The 21,601-nt window shown below is 44.9% G+C and overlaps 1 protein-coding gene across 1 annotated transcript in view; it reads right to left on the bottom strand.

The window, feature by feature from the left end:
- Positions 1-21,601, bottom strand: part of EXOC4 (exocyst complex component 4) — a 362,178-nt gene that overhangs the window by 241,872 nt on the left and 98,705 nt on the right. Inside the window, exons 8-9 of the mRNA XM_071424195.1 lie at positions 12,220-12,365; positions 7,150-7,238 (exon numbers count right to left, since the gene is read on the bottom strand). Coding sequence (XP_071280296.1) covers positions 7,150-7,238; positions 12,220-12,365 — 235 coding nt within the window. The remainder of the gene's footprint in view (positions 1-7,149; positions 7,239-12,219; positions 12,366-21,601) is intronic.

The following is a 21,601-nucleotide window of genomic DNA, read 5'->3' as shown; positions in this document are numbered from 1 at the left end:
CAAAGCTGGAAAAGAGCTGTAAATAAGTGCCTTGAAAATCAAGGATTGCTTTGTAAACAAGGCAAAGGGACACAGTGAGTCCCAACTGTAACAACACAACCCAACCAGTCCTGCTGGAGCAGCTTCCAGCAGAATCACTGAGAATGGAGAATTTCAGGGATTTTCATACAAGGAGGATGGTGCTTCCTCACATCAACAGGGGAGAAAAGCAAGGCAGAGGTGGGAGAGCTGTGAGCATGGAGAACCCAGGCTGGTAACAGAAATCAAAGCTGATTCTGATGCCCTGTGCAGGCTGACCTAGAGCAGAGGCTGGGCAGAGTCCCAGAATAAAGCAGGGATTCATTCCAAGGATCTCCTCCATGGATGCACCTTGGGCAGCACCAGAGCCCAGCCAGGGCTGCACCCAAGATGAACCAAAATGGCCCCAAAATGCACCAGCGCTCCCGGGGTCTCTCCCTGGGATCAGTTCTGCTCCATTTGCATCTTGCAGTTCATTGTCCCATCCCAGCTTTAGCCCCTGCAGTCCCACCCTGCTTGTTTTTCTCTCTCCAGCCCACGGGGTTTGTGCTCCTGGGCTGAGATTTGGGGCATTTGTCCTTGGTGCCCAGCTGGAGCAGGAATTGTTTTGTCTCCCTGCTCTGTGCACAGAGCTCACCATCCCATAATATGAAGCCCAGACCCACACACTAAAGCAGCACAGAATCTGAAAAATACAAAACCTAAACCCTGAGGCATCATTCCAGCATTGATTCTCCACCTCTATTTGAGAAGCTCCTCTCCTCTTACACCACCTTGATGCCCATACTTTGGTTTTGCTGTTCCAAAAGGACCATGTGGCACCTGAGGGCTGTTTGGGCTCTGAAGTGAGAACAGTGCAAGGGTTAAAGATTCAAGAAGAGGATCCTGAGGTCAAGACTCAGGTGGGGAGGCCCAGAGCAGGTGTGGCCTGAAGGGGCTCCAGGAGAGCTGCAGAGGGACTGGGGCCAAGGCCTGCAGGGACAGCACCCAGGGAATGGCTCCCAGTGCCAGAGGGCAGCCAGGGATGGGATCTTGGCAATGAGGAATTCCTGGCTGGGCTGGGATTGCCAGAGCAGCTGGGGCTGCCCCTGCATCCCTGCAGTGTCCAAGGAAGGATTGGAGCAGCCTGGGACAGTGGGAGGTGTCCCTGCCCATGGCACTGGGGTTGGAACTGAACTGGGTGATCTTTAAGGTCCTTCCCAACCCAAACCATTCCATGACAGTGACGCTCACGGTGCTCCCCGGCACCAAATATCACCCTGACACCAAAATTCCTCCTCCTGCCTTACCTTGCTCAAAATCCCCAACACAAAGCAGAGATTTCACAGCCCCAGCCTGACTTTCAACACCTCCCAGATCCCTGAGAAGTGACAAGAATTAAGTGGGAAATTCAACCCCCCCAAATGTTCTCCAGGATTAACAGAGATGCCCTGATCCTTTTTCACAGACTCGACTGCTGGCTGAGGTCAGCCTTTAATAAGCAGCAATACACACATTTAGACACCTGGAAGGGATCAAAAACATTGTTGAAAAGGAAAGAAACAAACCCACATGGATGGGAAAAGGAGGGCTGACCCCACCCAGCAATGGGAACCTGTTGCTGTAGATGAAATGCCAAACGTGCTCTCCCCAACACCGGGAGCTCTTTGCACTGACAAAGCAAAGGGACCCTCCTGCCTCCTTTTTTTAGGCATCTCCTTCTGAACTGTTGTGGTTTTAATAACAATCTCTGAGGAAAAATCAAGAAACAAACGATTTCCTTACACATAATCCCCCTTTTGCTGTCAAGGGCCTGACCCCAGTTTGATAATCTCATTTCCCGAGAATCAAAACGCTGGAAATTTAAGCTTCCTAGAGTGTTAATTGCAACCCTGCTCCATTGCTAATCAAAAAATTGGATGGTTTGCATGAAAATGCTGCCCTAATTAATTCTCAGTCATAAAGCAGGCTGGTTTTAATAACCCCTCCTTGATTGGGCAGCCTTTGAAGAGGCCATGGCTCTAATCGGCTACACCGGGACCAACACACGCCGAGGAAATCAGGGGTGCATTTCCAGGGGCTGGGGGAGCTGATGATGGCTTCAGAGCTGGCAAAACCCTGAAAATCCCTGCTCTCCCCTCTCCCCAAGCTCAAAGCCAGCTGTGATGCTGCTCATCATGAGACAAAAGCAGTGGTGTGACAGGGAATTCAGGATATCACATCATCACATGATTTTTTCCCCCTGGTTTATTCCCCGTCCTTCCTTCAGGAATATTTTTCAACCAGCACAGGCCACTTGTCACCACATCTCCTTTAACCAGACATGAATCCTGCTCCCTCTCCCCCTCCACAGCAACCTCTGACTGACAACACATTATCATCCCCATCTCGCAGAGGTGCTGAACCGAATTTTCATTATCCCAAATGTCAGCTTTGGTTTCTGTCACCGCTGAGCACAGCTGGCTCCCTGCAGCAGCCCCTGGGTGAATCCAAATGGAACAAGGCACCTACAAATAACTGCATTTTCCCTGGACCTGGCCTTACATGGTGCCCTTGTCATAGCAGATCCTCTCTGCCTCTGCTGCTAATCTTAATTAGCAGAGTTTCTCATTGGGTTTTTTTTTTAATTGCTTAAAACCTTACGGTAAGGAATTTTTCAGGCTTGTGTGGAAAGTGGATGAGTAGCAGAGTGGGGAGTAACACAAAGCCACTACCCAAATTTAGATTTGGGTCTGAGGGGTATTCAAGGCTTTCCATTTATCACCCAGGCAGCAAGAACAAAAAAAACAGTGGATTTTTTAATTCTAAAAATTATTCACTATAATTTATTGTGTTATTATACCAGAGCTTTGTTTTACTGCCACATTTTTCATCCTTTCCCAGAGGTGAGCAACCTGCAAGTTTCCTAAAAACCCAGATTGGTTTGGGTTGTGATTAAAATCACCCAGTTCCACCCCATCCATGGCAGGGCCACCTCCCCCTGTCCCAGGCTGCTCCAGCCCCAGTGTCCAGCCTGGCCTTGGACATTGCAGGGATGCAGGGGCAGCCCCAGCTGCTCTGGCAATCCCAGCCCAGCCAGGAATTCCTCATTGCCAGGATCCCATCCCTGGCTGCCCTCTGGCACTGGGAGCCATTCCCTGGGTGCTGTCCCTGCAGGCCTTGGCCCCAGTCCCTCTGCAGCTCTCCTGGAGCCCCTTCAGGCCTGCAATGTGCTGGAAGCTCTCCCTGGAGCCTTCCCTTCTCCAGGGGAACATTCCCAGCTCTCCCAGGCTGGCTCCAGAGCAGGATCCATCCTCTCCTCACTCTCACCTGCTGCTCTAGGTTCACATGTGAGACCATGAGCTTGGTTTGAGCCAGAGGTGCAGAGTTTAGGATCACACTGCAGGAAAAAGGCAGCCTCTTGATTGATTGATTCTGAGGTTGGTGAAAACTGGCACCTATTTATTTGGATTATTTATAAATTGGCACCAGGCTTGGGCCATCGTTTTCTTGATCTTGCTTTACCTTAGCCCTGGTGCTGCCCCTCTGGTCAGAGCTCAGCTCTGGCACTGGGAGCCATTCCCTGGGTGCTGTCCCTGCAGGCCTTGGCCCCAGTCCCTCTGCAGCTCTCCTGGAGCCCCTTCAAGCCTGGAATGTGCTGGAAGCTCTCCCTGGATCCTTCTCCCCTCCAGGGGAACATTCCCAGCTCTCCCAGGCTGTACCAGTCCTAAAGGAAATATTTCACTTCTGTACTTGCCCCCACCTTTATTTTTTAATGACAGTTGTCAGAGAACTTGTGTGGCCAACTTCAAGGGGAAAACACATCACCAAAGTCTTTCTCCTGCAATTTCAGTGGAAGGAAACAGAAGAATTCCAGCTCTAAACCACTTGCAGCAGGTCCCTTTCTCCCACTGAGGGATAATGTGAGCCTCATGCTCTGCACTATTTCAGTCCAAATCAAAGGGGTTAATGACAAAGCATCACTCTGATCTTCACACATTTTTAAGGCTATTTAAATTAAATTCTTATGTCGAAAAGTTAGCGTGAGCTAAACTTTTATAAATTCCTTTCTTTTCATGCATATGTTTCTTTGAAGATCTTTTCAGGAAAAAAGATTCCCTCACAAGTCACCCTCCCCCTGCTGCCACTGAAAAATCATCCCTGTGGATAAGGCTGTTGGGAACAGAAACTGTGCAGTGTTCACAGAAGACAGAGTGTCACATGCCTGCTTTCCACTAACCTGATTGAACAATTAAATTGTATTTCTCTTTAAAAGGGATAAAAAAAATTATATATATATATATATATAAAAAAAATCCAAATGCAGATCTTGCTGTGGTCTGGGATTCAGGAAGATTAATGAGCAACCTAAAAGGGAACAGCAGCTCATAATAGAGACAGAGGTTACTGCATTTTTAACGTCAAGTTCAAAGGGAAACTTTTCTTGATGGTTGAACTGCAAAGAATCTCAGCAAAGTCATCTCATCTATTGTCCCCACTGCCTCCCCACACTGACTTTTTGTCACCTATTGCATCATGTCCAGGCTCTTCCAATTGAGCTGCAAAGGGCAGCAGCACCTTGGCCCTCTCCACATTAATTCCTCTTTTGTCCTTTACTTCTTTGTCAGCTCCTGGGCTTTGTTCTTGCCCAGCCAGGCTCTCTGAGCAGCTCTGCTGCATCCTCCTCTCCTGGAAATGCTCCCAGTGCCCTGCTCATCCCAAATGCTGCCCCAAGATTTGTCTTGTATTCCTATGGAATCACTCTTCCATCAAATCTGGCTCTGAATGAGCTCCAAACCCAGGACCCTCCTTAAAACCCTGCCTGTAATAGAAATAGCCACAAATATAGAAATAATAGAATAGTGAAATAAAAATAACCACAAAAATCCCCAGATCTCAGCCACGAGGCACCTGGAGGAGGACACAGTTATGGAGAAGGTCAGTTCTGCTCTCTGCTCATTTTCAAAGCCATGTGGACAATTAGGAATGACAGAATGCAACAGGACTCATCCCAAAGGGGTGGGAAATTCTGGAGCAAGGGCTGCAGGCTCCCTGATGGCCCCAAAAAGCTCAAAACACTCAATGGCTGCAAAATTCTTGGCTTTGAGCCCACACTTGTCCCACACAGTTTGTAACAGGGAGCTCATAACTATGGGGAAGGAACTGAAATACTCCAGGAATCAAAGCTGGTTATGGGATGGAACCCTAACCTCATCCCCCTGGCCTGGGGGACACCTCCCAGCCAGTCCTGGCCATGGGACACTTTGGAAGGGGAGAGCCTGAACCCCAAAAGGCAGAGAGCTGTGAGCTCCACACCTGCCAGGTGTGTGAAAGGTGAGATCCCAGTTTAGCTGGCAGGTACCTCCACACCCCTTCATCCCCACAGGCTGTGGGGTCAGGGGGTGGGAGCTGTCACCAGGATATTTGGTGAAAAATCCTTTTGTTAGGATCTTTTTCTCCTGAGAAGCTGAGAGGCCTCAGAAATGAGCTATAAACAATGATATCTGCTGCTGTGGAATGCAACAGGGGCAGCGTTGATAGGTCTCATGGGGTTGTTTTTTATTAATAGCCAATCACAGTCCAGCTGTCTCTGGTCAGTCACAAGATTTTATTATCATCCCATTCTTTTCTATTCCTTTCTTTGCAAGCCTTCTGATGAAATCCTTTCTTCTATTCTTTAGTGTACTTTTAATATATCATTTTCTTTTACCATGATATATATCATAAAATAATAAATCAGCCTTCTGAAACATGGAGTCAAGATTCCCATCTCTTCCCTCGTCCTGGAACCCCCTGCAAACAGCACCACAATCACCCTCAGGTTTTTCCTTCTCAGTCCACCCAAAAGGATCTCAGAATTCACCACAGAGCCATTACACCCCTGCTCATCAGTGCTGAGATCACCTCTGTCACTGTCATATTTGCTGAAAAATCCCTTGGCCAGGATTTCTTCTCCTGGGAAGCTTCAGCTTCTCCATGTTTTGCTCCTCTGGAACGTGATTTGGAGAACTGTTTACCCAGCACGTGAATTGTTTTTAATTAATGACCAATCCCAGTCCAGCTGTGTCAGGACTGTGGTCAGTCATGAGTTTTTATTATCATTCTTTTCTAGCTTTCTGCTATCTCCTTTCTCTTTCTTTAGTATAGTTTTAATATATCATTTTATTTTCATATAATATAATAAATCAGCCTTCTGAGAACTTGGAGTCAATTCTCACCTCTCACCTCATCCTGGGACCCCCAAAACCCCCAAACAATTAATAACCACACACCCCTGCAGTCACCCAAGTGAATCAAGCTGTCCCAAGAACAATCTCTGCCTCTCAAGGCTTTTTTCCACACCCTTGTGGGCTTAAGTTGTCCCTGAGGACAGGTCATGAAAGAAGGAAGGGAACACAAAGGCATCCAAAAATTCTCTAGCAAATTATAAAACATTCTCAATTAACAGCCATCTGAAAATTGTTATGGACAAGAGTTCCAGGAGAAATTCTGCCCTTGGTCATCACTGTAATATTTGAAGAACAGGAATTGTTTTCCTCTTATGATTAGCCCAGGGAGAAATTGGAATAGATGATACAAAAGAATTTGTCTTAGGATATTCCCTTGTTTCTGCTGCCAAACCCAACCACTGGATCATCCAGGAAAAAACAAGGGAAACGAAGCCATGCCTGGAGCAGGGAACACTTCCCTGGGCACACACAGCACCTGCCATGGGCAATTTAAACCAGCAAAAGCAGCCCAAGTGCCCAGGTTCACCATCTGCAAACCCTGTGAAGCTCCTCAGGTGCACAGAACACAAAGAATTGGTCACTTTAGTCCATCCAGCCTCAAATTGGAGCTGCCTGAGCTCAGCTCCCAAAGCAATGCAGGGTAAGTATCACAGTAAGGAAATAAACTGCAGCAAAATATCCCAGGTAGCTCCAACAGCCAAACCCAGTGCTCAAGGTGAGGTTGTTTATATTCCACCTTTTGTTTAGGGAATATTTTTAAGACCTTGACCTCCAGCTGAAAATGCTGAGAGAATAAAGAGAAACCCTTCACAACCTCATAATAAACAAGAGCTTAAATCCTGGAGAGATTCAGGGCAGAGATCAATACCTGCCAGAGGCTGGGCAGGATATTCCAGCTCCGGCAGGAGGGAATTATCCAATTGCCAAGGATCCTTTTGCTTACCTTGCAGCTCCCCACTCCTGCTGTACAGCTCCCTCCTCTGCTCCCTCAGGTAGGCACTCATGCTGATGGCATGGGAGGAGGATTCAAACCTGGAATTCAAAGGAATTCAGTCAGTTTCAGGCACTGGAAGCACCCTGCAGCTCTTAATAATATATAAAATTAAAATATAAAAGGTATTATTTATAAAATTATATATAATATAAATATAAACATTATATATATATTTATATATATTATATATAATAATATATTCTATATTATATATATTATATAATATAATAATATATATTATATAATATACATAATATATTATATATAATATAAATATAAATATAATAGATAATATTATATAATATAAATATAAACAAAATTTTAATATAAATATAATATTAATATAAATAAAATAGAAATAAAATAGAAATAAAATTTAATATGAATATATTAATATAACTAAATATAAATGAAAAATAAAATGTATTATTTATAAAACTAAAATATAAAATGTGTATTATTAAAATATAAAATGTAAAATATAAGCACCCTTCAGGTCTTAATAATAGGAAAATGTTCTCCTGGAAATCAGGGACCAATCAATTATTATTTATTGTATGGCTCTAATAATCCACAAGGACCAATCCAAATGTTTTCCAACCATTCCTGCCCCATCAAGAGGATTGTTGGCAGTTATAGTAACAGAAGCTGGTCCTTCTTCTTTACCTTCTTCATAAGTTTGGGTGGTTTTGTATAATTGGATAAAAAAGTCCCCATTTCGGTGGTTTTGTGTAATTAGATAGAAAAGTCCCCATTACAAGGCACAAGTAGTTAGTTATTGGGTTAAAAGTAAAAATAATTTAAGTGACATTTCTTAATTAGACAGCTTATCCTTAAAAAACCTTGTAGAAAGAGATACATCATCATTTTTTAGCTTATTAAAATTAAGGGCTACAAAACTCACAGCTTGTGAGACTGTAATACAGATAACAAATAATAAACATCTGAGTGCAATAAGAAATACTGTCTCACACATTTAATCCCAACCTCAGCAGAAAAAAGAAGCAAAAATTCCATTCCTGGGAGTGCCTGGATGGGCTCTGGGGACCAGGCAGAAGGGAGCTCATGGTGGGGACAGAGCACCTTCAAACAGCCCCAGTGGATAAAATGCCTTGGGAATCTGAGCTGGAGCAGAGGCTGGGCAGAGTTCCTGAATAAAGCAGGGATTTATGGAAAGCATCTCCTCCATGGATGCACCTTGGGCAGCACCAGAGCCCAGCCAGGGCTGCACCCAAGATGAACCAAAATGGCCCCAAAATGCACCAGCGCTCCCGGGGTCTCTCCCTGGGATCAGTTCTGCTCCATTTGCATCTTGCAGTTCATTGTCCCATTCCAGCTTTAGCCCCTGCAGTCCCACCCTGCTTGTTTTTCTCTCTCCAGCCCACGGGGTTTGTGCTCCTGGGCTGAGATTTGGGGCATTTGTCCTTGGTGCCCAGCTGGAGCAGGAATTGTTTTGTCTCCCTGCTCTGTGCACAGAGCTCACCATCCCATAATATGGAGCTCAGACCCACACACCAAAGCAGCACAGAATGTGAAAAATATAAAAGCTAAACCTGAGGCATCACAAGTACCAGACTTGGAAAGGAAACTTCTGTCACAAGAAGACCTGGAGATGTTGAGGATTTGCTGTAGCACTCCTCATTCCCTCCCCAATCCCACAGCTCAGGAAGGTGGAATCAGCCTCAGAGGAACACTGGGAACGTGAGCATCACACCAGGGACAGGAGGAAAGCATTTCACAGCTTTCCTGGGCACTAGTGTTAAGATTATTACTATTAATGAGGCTTTTCTGCTTTAATTTGGACTCTGAGTGTTGGTGCTGTTGCAACTGAACTAATAACGATTTATCAAAATACAACAAACCCTTCTGATTTTAATTAAAAGAGCTGTAAATTCTTGGCTCTGCGCTCCCCACGTGCTCCTTTCTGTCATCAGTGAGACAATAAGAGCAGCATTATCCCACAGGTCTTCCAGGCACCAAACCCAGACCTCATCCCTTCCTTTTCCACACCCATCCAGCTTTTCTCCCCTATTTTCCCCCTTCTTTTCCACACCCATCCAGCTTTTCTCCCTTATTTCCCTCCTTCTTTTCCACAACCATCCAGCTTTTCTCCCTTATTTCCCTCCTTCTTTTCCACAACCATCCAGCTTTTCTCCCCTATTTTCCCCCTTCTTTTCCACACCCATCCAGCTTTTCTCCCTTATTTCCCTCCTTCTTTTCCACAACCATCCAGCTTTTCTCCCTTATTTCCCTCCTTCTTTTCCACACCCATCCAGCTTTTCTCCCCTATTTCCCCCCTTCTTTTCCACAACCATCCAGCTTTTCTCCCTTATTTCCCTCCTTCTTTTCCACACCCATCCAGCTTTTCTCCCTTATTTCCCTCCTTCTTTTCCACACCCATCCAGCTTTTCTCCCCTATTTCCCCCCTTCTTTTCCACAACCATCCAGCTTTTCTCCCCTATTTCCCTCCTTCTTTTCCACACCCATCCAGCTTTTCTCCCTTATTTCCCTCCTTCTTTTCCACACCCATCCAGCTTTTCTCCCCTATTTCCCCCCTTCTTTTCCACAACCATCCAGCTTTTCTCCCCTATTTCCCTCCTTCTTTTCCACAACCATCCAGCTTTTCTCCCTTATTTCCCTCCTTCTTTTCCACACCCATCCAGCTTTTCTCCCTTATTTCCCTCCTTCTTTTCCACACCCATCCAGCTTTTCTCCCTTATTTCCCTCCTTCTTTTCCACACCCATCCAGCTTTTCTCCCCTATTTCCCCCTTCTTTTCCACACCCATCCAGCTTTTCTCCCCTATTTCCCTCCTTCTTTTCCACACCCATCCAGCTTTTCTCCCTTATTTCCCTCCTTCTTTTCCACACCCATCCAGCTTTTCTCCCTTATTTCCCCCCTTCTTTTCCACAACCATCCAGCTTTTCTCCCTTATTTCCCTCCTTCTTTTCCACACCCATCCAGCTTTTCTCCCCTATTTCCCCCTTCTTTTCCACAACCATCCAGCTTTTCTCCCTTATTTTTCTCCCCTCTTTCCCTTCCTCTGCCACCTCCTTGAGCCCCCCTTCCCCACATTCCTGTTCCCACTCAACTCCTTGTAACTCCCTTCCCAATGCTGATCCTCCCACAGTGCTTTCAAAACATTTTTGTTTTCCTTAGAATTACACAGAATTACAGCCAAGTCTGGGACTGATTTATTGGGTGTTCAACTCTTGCCTGTACAATTCACTCCTGTCTTATTTCCTGATTTCTATCTTGGAAATCTGAGCTGGCAACCTGAGTATGCCCTTGGCTACTTTTGGGAAGAGAAAAAAGTAAAAAAAAAAAGTTTATCATGGCATAAATTATCCAAATTCCCCTTCATCTGAAGCTTTCTTTTTCAAGCCAACATTGCAACTAAATAAATATTTTTTTATTATACCCATTTTAAAGGAAATAAGGATTCTGAGTTTCTTCTAAATACCAGCTCCTGATTTCCAGAGAGCAGGACACGACTTCCCTCTATTCCTTGAGGACATAACTAGGAGAAATATTTAATATTAATTAAATTAGCTCAGTATTTAATATTAATTAAATGAGCTCACAGCTACCACAGGACACAGCACCAACACCTGCATCCCCCAGTGAGCAAAACATGAGGTGGAGCCCTGCCCTAAGAAACTGCTGAGGAATGAAATGCAGATTTTGTGGTGACAAGAGGAGAGATTTGGACAGAGCTAATGGAAAGGCAGGGAAAGGAACCTGGCACAGAAAGCACTGAAGATGGGAGGGGAGACAAGAATAACACTCCATCAAACACGTACAAACCTCAGTGGGCTGAGAAATTCCATTTCAAGGGAGATTTCCATAGATATGGTGACAGCTGACAGATAACCAAATGAGAGATCCCAATAAGTGCTGCTGTCACTGCAGGGATGGCATCACTCAGTGACAGCACCAGGAGTGGGGAGAGATGCTGCTCCCACGAGGTGATTCACCTTCCCTTGAACAATTAGAGCCACCTCCTCTCTGCTGACAAACTCTACCCAGCCTCAGCCTGCTCCAGGTGAGCCACAGCATCCTCATCCCTCCAGCTTTAATCCCAAATTTGGGGCCTTGTGCACCCAGGGACAGACATGGGATGAGCTCCAATATCCATCTGCAGGTCAGAGTAAATTCCAAGTGGAGTTCTCAGCCCAAAACAGCCATGGGGGGTTAAAAAAAAAAAGGGTGAGGGGTAATAATCATGGGTTGACAGGGGAAGGAGACAACACTTAACCTCTAATAACAGGAGGTTGTAGGAGAGCTCATCCTGGGAGAGTAAAGAAGACTTGGATTTCTAACCGGGATCTCAGGTACTATGAGAGGACATCTGCTCTTTTGGGACACCCACTCATTTTGGGAGCACAGAACAGCACTTTTAGGTCCTCTCCAAAATCCTCAAGAGGCCAAGAGGATGGCCAGCACAGGCAGGTGGTGGAAGAGAAGAAAATTCCAGCACAGCTCCCCCAAATCCAGGTGTGAATCTCCTCTCCCACCAGCGCTGCTCAGCAACTCCTCACTCCTTACTGCTGCACAAATTTCCTCTCCCAAATCCTTCCCTTGGCCACCCAGCCTCTCTCATCCTCCTCTCCCTTACACTCTCCTCCCAACCACTTAATTCTTTGCAGCCTGACCACTGAATTAAAGGAGTTAGTGACAGGATTAAGTGCTTAGTCTATGCAGTAATTACACAGTTATCTTAATTCCCTTTGTCCAGTGCCCTTTATCGCTCCCTCTAACAGCTCCTGAATTTACCATGGACAAAGAGAGGCAGAATGGATCACTCCATGCTCTGCAGCAGCTCCTGTAATGGGATTCCCAGCCCTGGAATGAGCCCAGCTCTAAAACCCAGCGCTGAATCCGTAACAGATCTTCAGCTCCGGGCATTAAATCCCCATCCAGGAATTTCCACACCTCTCACACTGTGAAACTGCCATTACCAGCAGCACTCCAGGCACCAAAGGCAGCTTAGCACAGCTTTAAAAACCCCAGCACTTACTTGAAGAGAGGGTTCTTGGGCCTCTGGGGTTTCTTCTTGGCGAAGAAGGCGGCGAACTCGCGGCCGGAGCTGGCGTAGCTGAGCTGGGCCGAGGGCTCCGAGGCCGCGCGCGTGTTCTTCATGTCCAGGTACTCGGTCAGCAGCATCTGGGGGAGGGACAGAGCTCAGCAAGGCTGCAGGCCAAGGGCACCATGCACACAGCACCACCAGGCAGCTCCAGAAGGCTTGAAGCAGCCCCCCACACAGAGTAACACCAGGGCACTTCAGAGGGCTGCAAGCATCTACCCTTGGTGTGGTTTAGGCCAGCCTTTTATCCCCTCACGTTCATGCAGTGCACCTGTGTGCCCTCTGCTCCCTCTGGGGTTGGTCAGTGCACCTGGGCACCTCATGGCTCATTAATTAACCCTTAATGCTGGTCACCTGCTTTAGCTAATTAGGGATGAGGCTGGGCTGCAGCCCAACTCCCAATCACCACAAACCCTGTGCCTACACCATCCTTCCATCCCTCCCTCCAGTCACAGCAGAGACAGCCACCATACCCAGAGTGCCACCATACAATATCTGAAAGCTTCACCCCATACACAGTAACACCACCCCAGAAGGCTGCAAGCATCTGCCCTTCTTGTCCTTCAGCCCAACCTTTAATCCCTTCATGCTCATGCATTGCACCTGAGTGCCCTCTGTTCCCTTTGGTGATTGCTCAGCACACCTGGGCACCCCATGGCTCATTGCTGTCAGTGCTGCTCACCTGCTTCTCACAGCTGAGGCCAATTAGGGATGAGGCTGGGCCAGCTCCACTCCTAATTACCACAAACTCTGTGCCTACAACCTTCCCACCCAACCATTCCATCACGAGGTTGAAGCACATTCTGGTGATGCCTTAGAATTTTAGCTTTCATATTTTTCACATCCTGCACTGCATTATTGTCACAGCACACGTCACAGCAGAGACAGCCACCACACCCAGAGTGCCACCATACAACATCAGAAAGCTTCACCCCATACACAGTAACACCACCCCACATCAGAAGGCTGCAAGCATCTGCCCTTCTTGTTCTTTAGCCCAACCTTTTATCCCCTCATGTTCATGCATGGCACCTGTGTGCCCTCTGTGGTTGCTCAGCACACCTGGGCTCTCCATGGCTCATTGTTGTTCACCTGCTTCTCACAGCTGGAGCCAACTGAGCTTCAGCCCCACTCCCAATCACCACAAACTGTACCTACACCTTCCCACCCAACCATTCCATCATGAGGTTGAAGCACATTCTGGTGATGCCTTAGAATTTTGGGTTTTATATTTTTCACATCCTGCACTGCATTATTGTCACAGCACATGTCACATTTGAGATGACCACAACACACAGTGCCACCATATGGTTGCTCAGCACACCATGGCTCATTGTTGTTCACCTGCTTCTCACAGCTGGAGCCAACTGAGCTTCAGCCACCACCCCACTCCCAATCACCACAAACTGTACCTATACCTTCCCACCCAACCATTCCATCACGAGGTTGAAGCACATTCTGGTGATGCCTTAGAATTTTGGGTTTTATTTTTTTCAAATCCTGCACTGCATTAGTGCTGCAGTACATGTCACAGCTGAGATGGCCACAACACAGTGTGTCACCATACAATATCAAAAAGCTTTACCCCACACACATTAACACCAAACCACTCCAGAAGGCTTCAAACCTTAGCCCTTCTTGTTCTTTAGCCCAACCTCATGTTCATGCATTGATCCTGTGTTCCCTTTGTGGTTGCTCAGCACACCTGGGCACTCCAAGGCTCATTGCCATCAGTGCTGTTCACCTGCTTTCCACAGCTGTCACCCACTGGGGATGAGGCAACCCCACTCCCAATTATCACCAATCTCTGCCTACAGGAGAGAGCTCAGCAGCTGGGCTAAAACAGCCTCAGTGTGTCGCTGGAATTTTTAGGTTCTCTGTAGGAAAATGACCAATATTCACAAAAATTCTAAGTGACAGAAACACAGCTTTATTTTTTAAAAAATTATATCCTGAGGACTGGCTCAAATTTCATAAAAATTTATTTGATATTGCTAAGAATGGTTTGGGTTGGGAAGGATCTTCAAGATCAGTCCCACCCCTTGCCATGACCATGTTCCAAGTCCTGTCCAGCCTGGCCCTGGACAATTCCAGGGCTGGGGTTTTTGACCAACTCAATCTGCTCCAGGTCCTCCCAAAAGGAACCTACAAAAAGTTCCCAAAAGTGATTCCATCCATGGCAGCCATGGGAAGAGGGTGGGTGAGTTTATACACTGATTATAAATATAATTAATGCTCTTAAAAACAAAGGGTTGCAATAGTGAGCAGTGCAGTTGAAATACCTTGGCTTATGAATGTATTTATTTAAAATACCTCGGCTTAGAAATGTATTGATGTGCTTAAATACTTCCAGCATGTTTATATAGAGAAATAGGAAACATCCATGTGTGTGCTGGGGGTCCCACGTGATGGAAAATACCCTGGAAAGCTGCAAAAATTGTCCTGTAACAGCTCCCAACACAAACATGCCTCTTTCATCATCAAAAATATGAATTTTCATCATCAAAAATATGAATTCCCACAGCTGCCAGTGGAGTTTAGGATTGGTTTTCCAACCCCAAATCACTCAGTGAGGGGCTGGGGGCTCCCTTGGTGACATCTTCCCCCCTGGGAAACCTTTGCAACCCAATATTTGATATTATTCAAGGTGCAGAAGTAAAACCAGACTCCAAGTGATTCCATTTTCATTTCCTTGTGTCTGAAGATGAAACGAAAGCCCTTGAAAATGAACTTTTGTCAGTGAATTTCAGAAGGCTGTTTATTTTCAGGAATTTTTACCTACTCACAGGCTGTTGGGAATGTGTTCCATGTGAATAATTAGCCAGTCAAAGCCCATCAAAGAGAGTTGGAGGTAATGAAAAGAATTCATCACTCCTGTGCTGCCTAAGTTGAAACAAATTACACAGGAATAAATATCCAGGCAAATGGAATCGTGCCCCTAATTAGAAACAATTTGGGATGGCTTGGAAAAAAAAAAAATAATACAAACACACAGAGAAAAATCTGATTCCTAAACCATCTCAATTAAAACTTTACCTGAGCACAGGCTTTGAAAATTTGTGTTTATTGGTAAAAATAATCACTGTGCTAATTTTTGACACTAATTTAGCAAACCCGTTTGTATTCACCTATTTGCATTTCATCTTCTCCACTTAAATTAACAACCCGAAAATCGCCACGAAAATCTAATTAAACCCTCAAACTTAATCAAGTTGGGGGAAAAAAAAAGGAAAAAAATTAAGCAATTTGTTCTTCCATTATGGATGAAACCTACTTATGATGGATTCCACGACTCTGGTGTCACTTTGTATCCAGGAGTGGGGAATATTAAGTGTGAAATCCAGGACTACAATAAGCCAAGAGAGGTTTGGGTTGGGAGCAGAATGAATTATCCCTGTGGGTAAAAGGTGAAACAGAGAATTGGGATATGAGTTTGCTCTAAGATATTCAAAAAATGCCAAAAATTGGGAAAAATTAGAGAAAAAAATTAATTTGCTGTTTATTTACTCGATGAAACGATTTACTACACAAGGCTATGAAAAAGTCAGAAGCTGTAAAAGATGATTTTGATAATTATCCTCAAAATTTATCAGATTCCAGAATGGTTTGGGTTGGAAGGGACCTTAAAGCCCATCCAGTGCCACCCCTGCCATGGCAGGGACACCTCCCACTGTCCCAGGCTGCTCCAGCCCCAGTGTCCAGCCTGGCCTTGGACATTGCAGGGATGTGGGCACCTCTGAGAAGATGAAAGCAGGGAAACAGGAATTGGGAGTTCATTTTTCACTTAAAAATTTCAAGTGTAGCAGAAACTGGGCCAGGCAGATCAAAGCTCTTTCTGCTCCAGTGCCCTGAATTCACCAGTTCCACAAATTCTTTTGGATGAAGGAATTAACGGGAAATGTGGCTGAGCAGTGACAGGACACAGCCAAGGGGACAGGAGAGATCTCCAGGGAGGATTCAGGGAACCTCAGGGCCTGAAGGGGCTCCAGGAGAGCTGCAGAGGGACTGGGGCCAAGGCCTGCAGGGACAGCACCCAGGGAATGGCTCCCAGTGCCAGAGGGCAGCCAGGGATGGGATCTTGGCAATGAGGAATTCCTGGCTGGGCTGGAATTGCCAGAGCAGCTGGGGCTGCCCCTGCATCCCTGCAGTGTCCAAGGAAGGATTGGAGCAGCCTGGGATGGTGGGATTGGAATGGGATTGAAGGTCCCTTCCCAACCAAACCTTTCCAGGATTCTGGGATCAAGGAGGCTTTTTATGGAAGGGCTTTTATGGAAGTTGGGGATGGAAAAGGGAAGGGAGACCCTTCCTGGAGTCCTGAGATTCCCAATGAAGCCCCCGGATCCCAAAATCCCTTCCTAGAGAGGAGTCGGGGTGGGGATGGATCCAATCCCAGGCTGGGAGAGCTGGGAATGGAGGGAATTCCCTGGAGAGGGAGACTGGGCTGGGATTTTGGGAAGGGATTCCCAGAGCAGCTGGGGCTGCCCCTGCATCCCTGCAGTGCCCAAGGCCAGGCTGGACACTGGGGCTGGAGCAGCCTGGGACGGTGGGAGGTGGCCCTGCCATGGCAGGAACATGGAATGGGATGAGCTTTAAGGTCTCTTTTCTCACCCAAAACCATTCCATGATCCAACACAGCACATTTGGCTTCAAACTGCAGCAGAAAATTGAAATCCTTTCTCATTTTTCAGCCATATTCACTCATGGGCCAGGCTGAAAATCCCAGCAGCTCTTGGCCTCCAAAAGCTGCCTCAGGTTTCCCTTTCTCCCTGCCCTGAGACATCCCTGGTGCTCCCAGGAATCTCCATGGGTTCCCTGGGTCTGGCCAGCCCCAGCTCCCCTCTTGTGCTGCTCTCCTCATCCTCATGGAGCATTTTAATCCATCTCACATTCCAGTGTTCCAGGTTGTGCTCTGGCCCTGTGCTTATTAAAAACCACAGCAAGACACAACCTGAAAATCCACTTTAAAGGCAAGAAAAACCCAGACATTAAAAATATCCACTTAAAAACCACCCAAAGCAGGCCCTTCCTGCCTGTTTAAGCCAAAGGAACTTTCCAGAAGCAGCCAAGTAAGGGATTTCCTGATTTGATCCCATAACACCTGCTTAGGAATTGCTGAGGCATCAACCCAAAACCTCGTTAGACATTAATCACGTGGCTGCACAGCAAGATTTATGAGGGACTGTGGAGTTTGCAGCATCCCACTCATCTGGAACAAGGATTTGGAGTTTGTGCTCCCTGGCTGAATCCTGCCATCCTTGGGCTGTGTTTACATCCCTCAAACAAACAAAGCTGTGCATAAATGCAGGGCAACAGAGCACCCTGCATCCAACTGCTCTCTGGGAATGAAAAATAATAACAAGTGGTTTATTAAAAAAGGATTTTTTATGGATTTGGAGGTGTAATTAAATTTTGAAATTCTGAGAGGTCGGGGCAGTGTGTGTGGCCTGGCTGTCACATTGAGCTGGTGACACTGGCTCTGCTCTGTCCTCCTGCAACAGTGGCACAAGGACAAATCTGCTCCTGGGACACTCCACACCCTCATTTGTGGGAAGTGGATTTGTAGAGAGTTCTCAAAGCCTGACAGAGAGCTCACATCTGCATGCAAACGTTGAGATGAGAAATGCTGAGTTAGAAATGGCCTGGAATGGGACAGACATTGCTGAGAGAGAAATGGAACTGGAACCAAGTTCCAAAGGGTGGCTTTGCAAATAAGACTGGATACTTTGGAGAAACAGAACTGTGAAAGATGCATTGCAGTGGGACCCACCTGGGGTAATTTTAGATGATTGACTTTAAGGCATTTACAGCATGGTGTGGCTAAAGCTGACAGACCAAGATACACTTATAATGTATTTAACACTTAAAATGTATTACAATGTAATTAGAAAATAGTTGGTAACAGTAATAGTAACAGTAATTATGAATTTACCCTGTACATATAAGGTAGTTCAACTCCACTTTTTTTTTTTTTTTTCTGATTGTGATGGGGTGAATTATAACACCTGTATTGTCTCACCCTTCACATGAGACTGAAAATGGAATAAAAGTTTTTAAAACACCTCTCAGGTTTTTTTTTTTTCTCTCTGAATCAGATAAGGGACTAATCCAACACACATTTTCCTTCCTTGGCTGGGCCTAGGATAAGCTGGATAGGTTTTTATGCCTTTATACCCAAGATTGACCTGAACAAAGCATGGGCAGTAAAACACACCTGGCCAGGGTGACACATAAATTCATTCAGTTTTTTTGTAGCTTTTGTGAGGTTTTAGACAGGAGGGCTGAGCTCTGAATAAATTCTATTCTATGAATTAAAAGCTTTCATTGGTATCTCACACCTCACTTCCCCTGAGTTCAGATGGAAGCTGCAGTGTGGACACTCTGCTCCATCACCAAACCAGTTTCAAACTCCACCCCATAAACCCTGATTTTCCTCATCCTTTCTGTACTTGGGGGGTCCAGAAAATCCAAGGAAAACCAACACACCACGAATTTTTCAAGGGTGAATGAGAAGCCCAGGTAATTACTGGCCTCTCCACCTCATATTGATCAGGGGTAATATCACAGAACAGAAGATAGAAGAGTCTATTAAAAAAGAATTAAGGGGGAATAATAGAATTCATGTCCAGCAACAGGGATTTCCAGAAGATGAAAAGGTCCTGGGTAAAGTATTCTTATGATGGTGACAAATTCAGCTTTAAACAAACAGAAAGAGATAAAGATTTGTGTCCACCAAGGATGTGACAAAAGCCAAAACACCACAAGCCAACAAAGAAATCCAGGAAGGTGCAGGACAATGTTCAACCAGAAATGAGAAAATCACTGACACTGGATTTTACAAGCTCCCGGAAATCTTAATTCCTCTTTTTGCCCTCTGTATTCCAAGAGAAATCCCAGATTATTCCAGCCTCCTTTTCTTTTGTTGGATGGAAACCTTCTGATTTTCAGTCTCAATTCTCATTTTCAGTTTAAAAACAGCAGTAATAGGAAGGTGATCAATGATAGCACATGCAAAGAGCTTTTCCCAGAGCAGCTGTGGCTGCCCCTGGATCCCTGGAAATGTCCAAGGGCAGTTTGGATGGGGCTTGGGGCACCCTGGGATAATGCTGAGGTTGGAACTGGATGATCTTTCCAACCCAAACCATTCCATGATTCTTTAAATGTGGCTTTAAATGTTAATTAAACTTAAATTCTTTAAATGTTAAATTTATTTAAATGTTCTTTAAATTCTTTAAATTTAAATTATTTAAATTATTTAAATTCAAATTCGTTAAATGTTGCTTCAGTCCCTTTCTGGATTGAATGGACCTGGCTCACATTCCTATGGAAAATTACTAGAGAATGGTTATTATTATAATGTTTGGTTATAAATTATAATGTTTGGGTTATAAATTATAACGTTTGGGGATTTAAATTTATAATTTATAATTATAAATTATAACATTTACAGTGAACACAGAAAATCACATCTCCTGTTAGTGCTTTTTATTCCTATTTTCAATAATATAATCAATGTACTGGGAGGATTTCAATGTCAGTAGAGGGAAACTTCTACTCCTGCAGAAGTAGAAATTTTCTGTAGAAAGTTTCTGTAGAAAATTTCTATAGAAAGTAAAGGAAGTGTTGATCTGTGGGATTATTGTGTAAAGTTGAGTTTGGAAAATTTAGGGATATTAAAGGTAATGGTAATTAATCAGTTCACTGGAAATGGCTGCAAAGAGCAAAGCTTTGATCTCACATCTGCAATACCAAATCAAACCCTGGCATGACTGTCACAGACATATTTAATGAAAAATCCTTTCCTTAGGATCCTTTCTCCTGAGAAGCTGAGAGGCCTCAGGAACAAAATGTAACCAATGGTTATCTGCTGCTGTGGAATGCAACAGGTGCAGCTGGGATTGGGCTCATGGGGTTGTTTCTAACTAATGGCCAATCACAGCCCAGCTGGCTTGGACTTTCTGGTCAGTCACAAGATTTTATTTTCATTCCATTCTTTTCTATTCCTTTCAAGCCTTCTGATGAAATCCTTTCTTCTATTCTTTTAGTATAGTTTTAGTATATCATTTTCATATAGTATAATATCATATAATATCATATCATAAAAAATTAAATCAGCCTTCTGAAACATGGAGTCAAGATTCTCATCTCTTCCCTTGTTCTGGGACCCCTGCAAACACCACCACCCATGACAAACCAAGAAATCAGGGAAAAGAGATGGAAGGTGCACAAGAGCAGTCTGGAAATTTAATATTAAAAGTCCCATTAAATGGTGGCTTCAGTCACCAGCCTGACCCACAGGGGGTCAGGTCTATTCTGACTCTGGCAGTGGTTTGCTCTCTTTTCTGTACTATTGCATTTCTATTTTTAATTTTCCTATTAAAGAACTTATTCCTATTCCCATATCTTTAGCTGAGAGCCCCTTCATTTCAAAATTATAACAATTCAGAGGGAGGGGGTTTGCATTTTCCATTTTTTGGGAGGCTCCTGCCTTCCTCAGCAGACACCTGGCTTTCCAAACCCAGACACAAGCTCTGGAAACAGGAGAGCTGTTCACAAAGTGCCAGAACCAGGCAAGAAAAGCTCAGTGAGGCAGCAGTCTGTAGCTAATTACCAGTAATTTGCTGTATCAAAAGTCTTGATAATTAAAATGCTGCAGGAATTGTGGCATTTCGATAAAAAAAAAAGAGGAAGAGTTAATTGAATTGGAAGGGCTCTGAGCTTCCTGTGTCAGTTTTATCACATGGAGAACATGGGCTGAGCACACAGCTGGCAAACACACCAAAGGGGAAGCAAGAAGGGAAGGCTGGAGGAATAAAATTTAAAATTTTTAGGGGCTGTGAACACCTGTAATGCAGCTCAACCTGCTTTATCTAATCTTCTTGCTGCTCCTCCAATTCATTTAACTGAAATATAATAATAAAATCCCTTCCAGAATTAATTCTTTAAAGGCACCTCACAATTCTACTCCTGTACAAGAAGAATTCCTTTTGTTATTATTTTTGGGAAAGAGTAAAAAAAAATCCCTCCCAAACTCTGCAGATAATGCTATCAGTGCTCCCCTCATTATCAATGCTAATTGGGAATTACTGCACACCTGGGAATTTTCATTTCCCTCCAGGGAGGGAGGAAGGGAAGGAATAAACCCCAAAATTACTTGAAAGGCACAACTTTCACCCAAACTGCCACAGCAGCTCCCACAGAAGGGACCCTGGCTCAGTAACAAATGCCCAGTCTAAGGATTTAAATTGAGGTGGTTTTTAAGTGGATATTTTTAATATCTGGGTTTTTCTTGCCTGTAAAGTGGATTTTCAGGTTGTGT

Source organism: Agelaius tricolor, unplaced genomic scaffold (assembly GCF_023055355.1).
Source record: "Agelaius tricolor isolate 1412-34295 unplaced genomic scaffold, bAgeTri1.0.p SCAF_3, whole genome shotgun sequence".
NCBI classification, from domain to species: domain Eukaryota; kingdom Metazoa; phylum Chordata; class Aves; order Passeriformes; family Icteridae; genus Agelaius; species Agelaius tricolor.
This window is presented reverse-complemented; position numbering and strand designations above follow the sequence as displayed.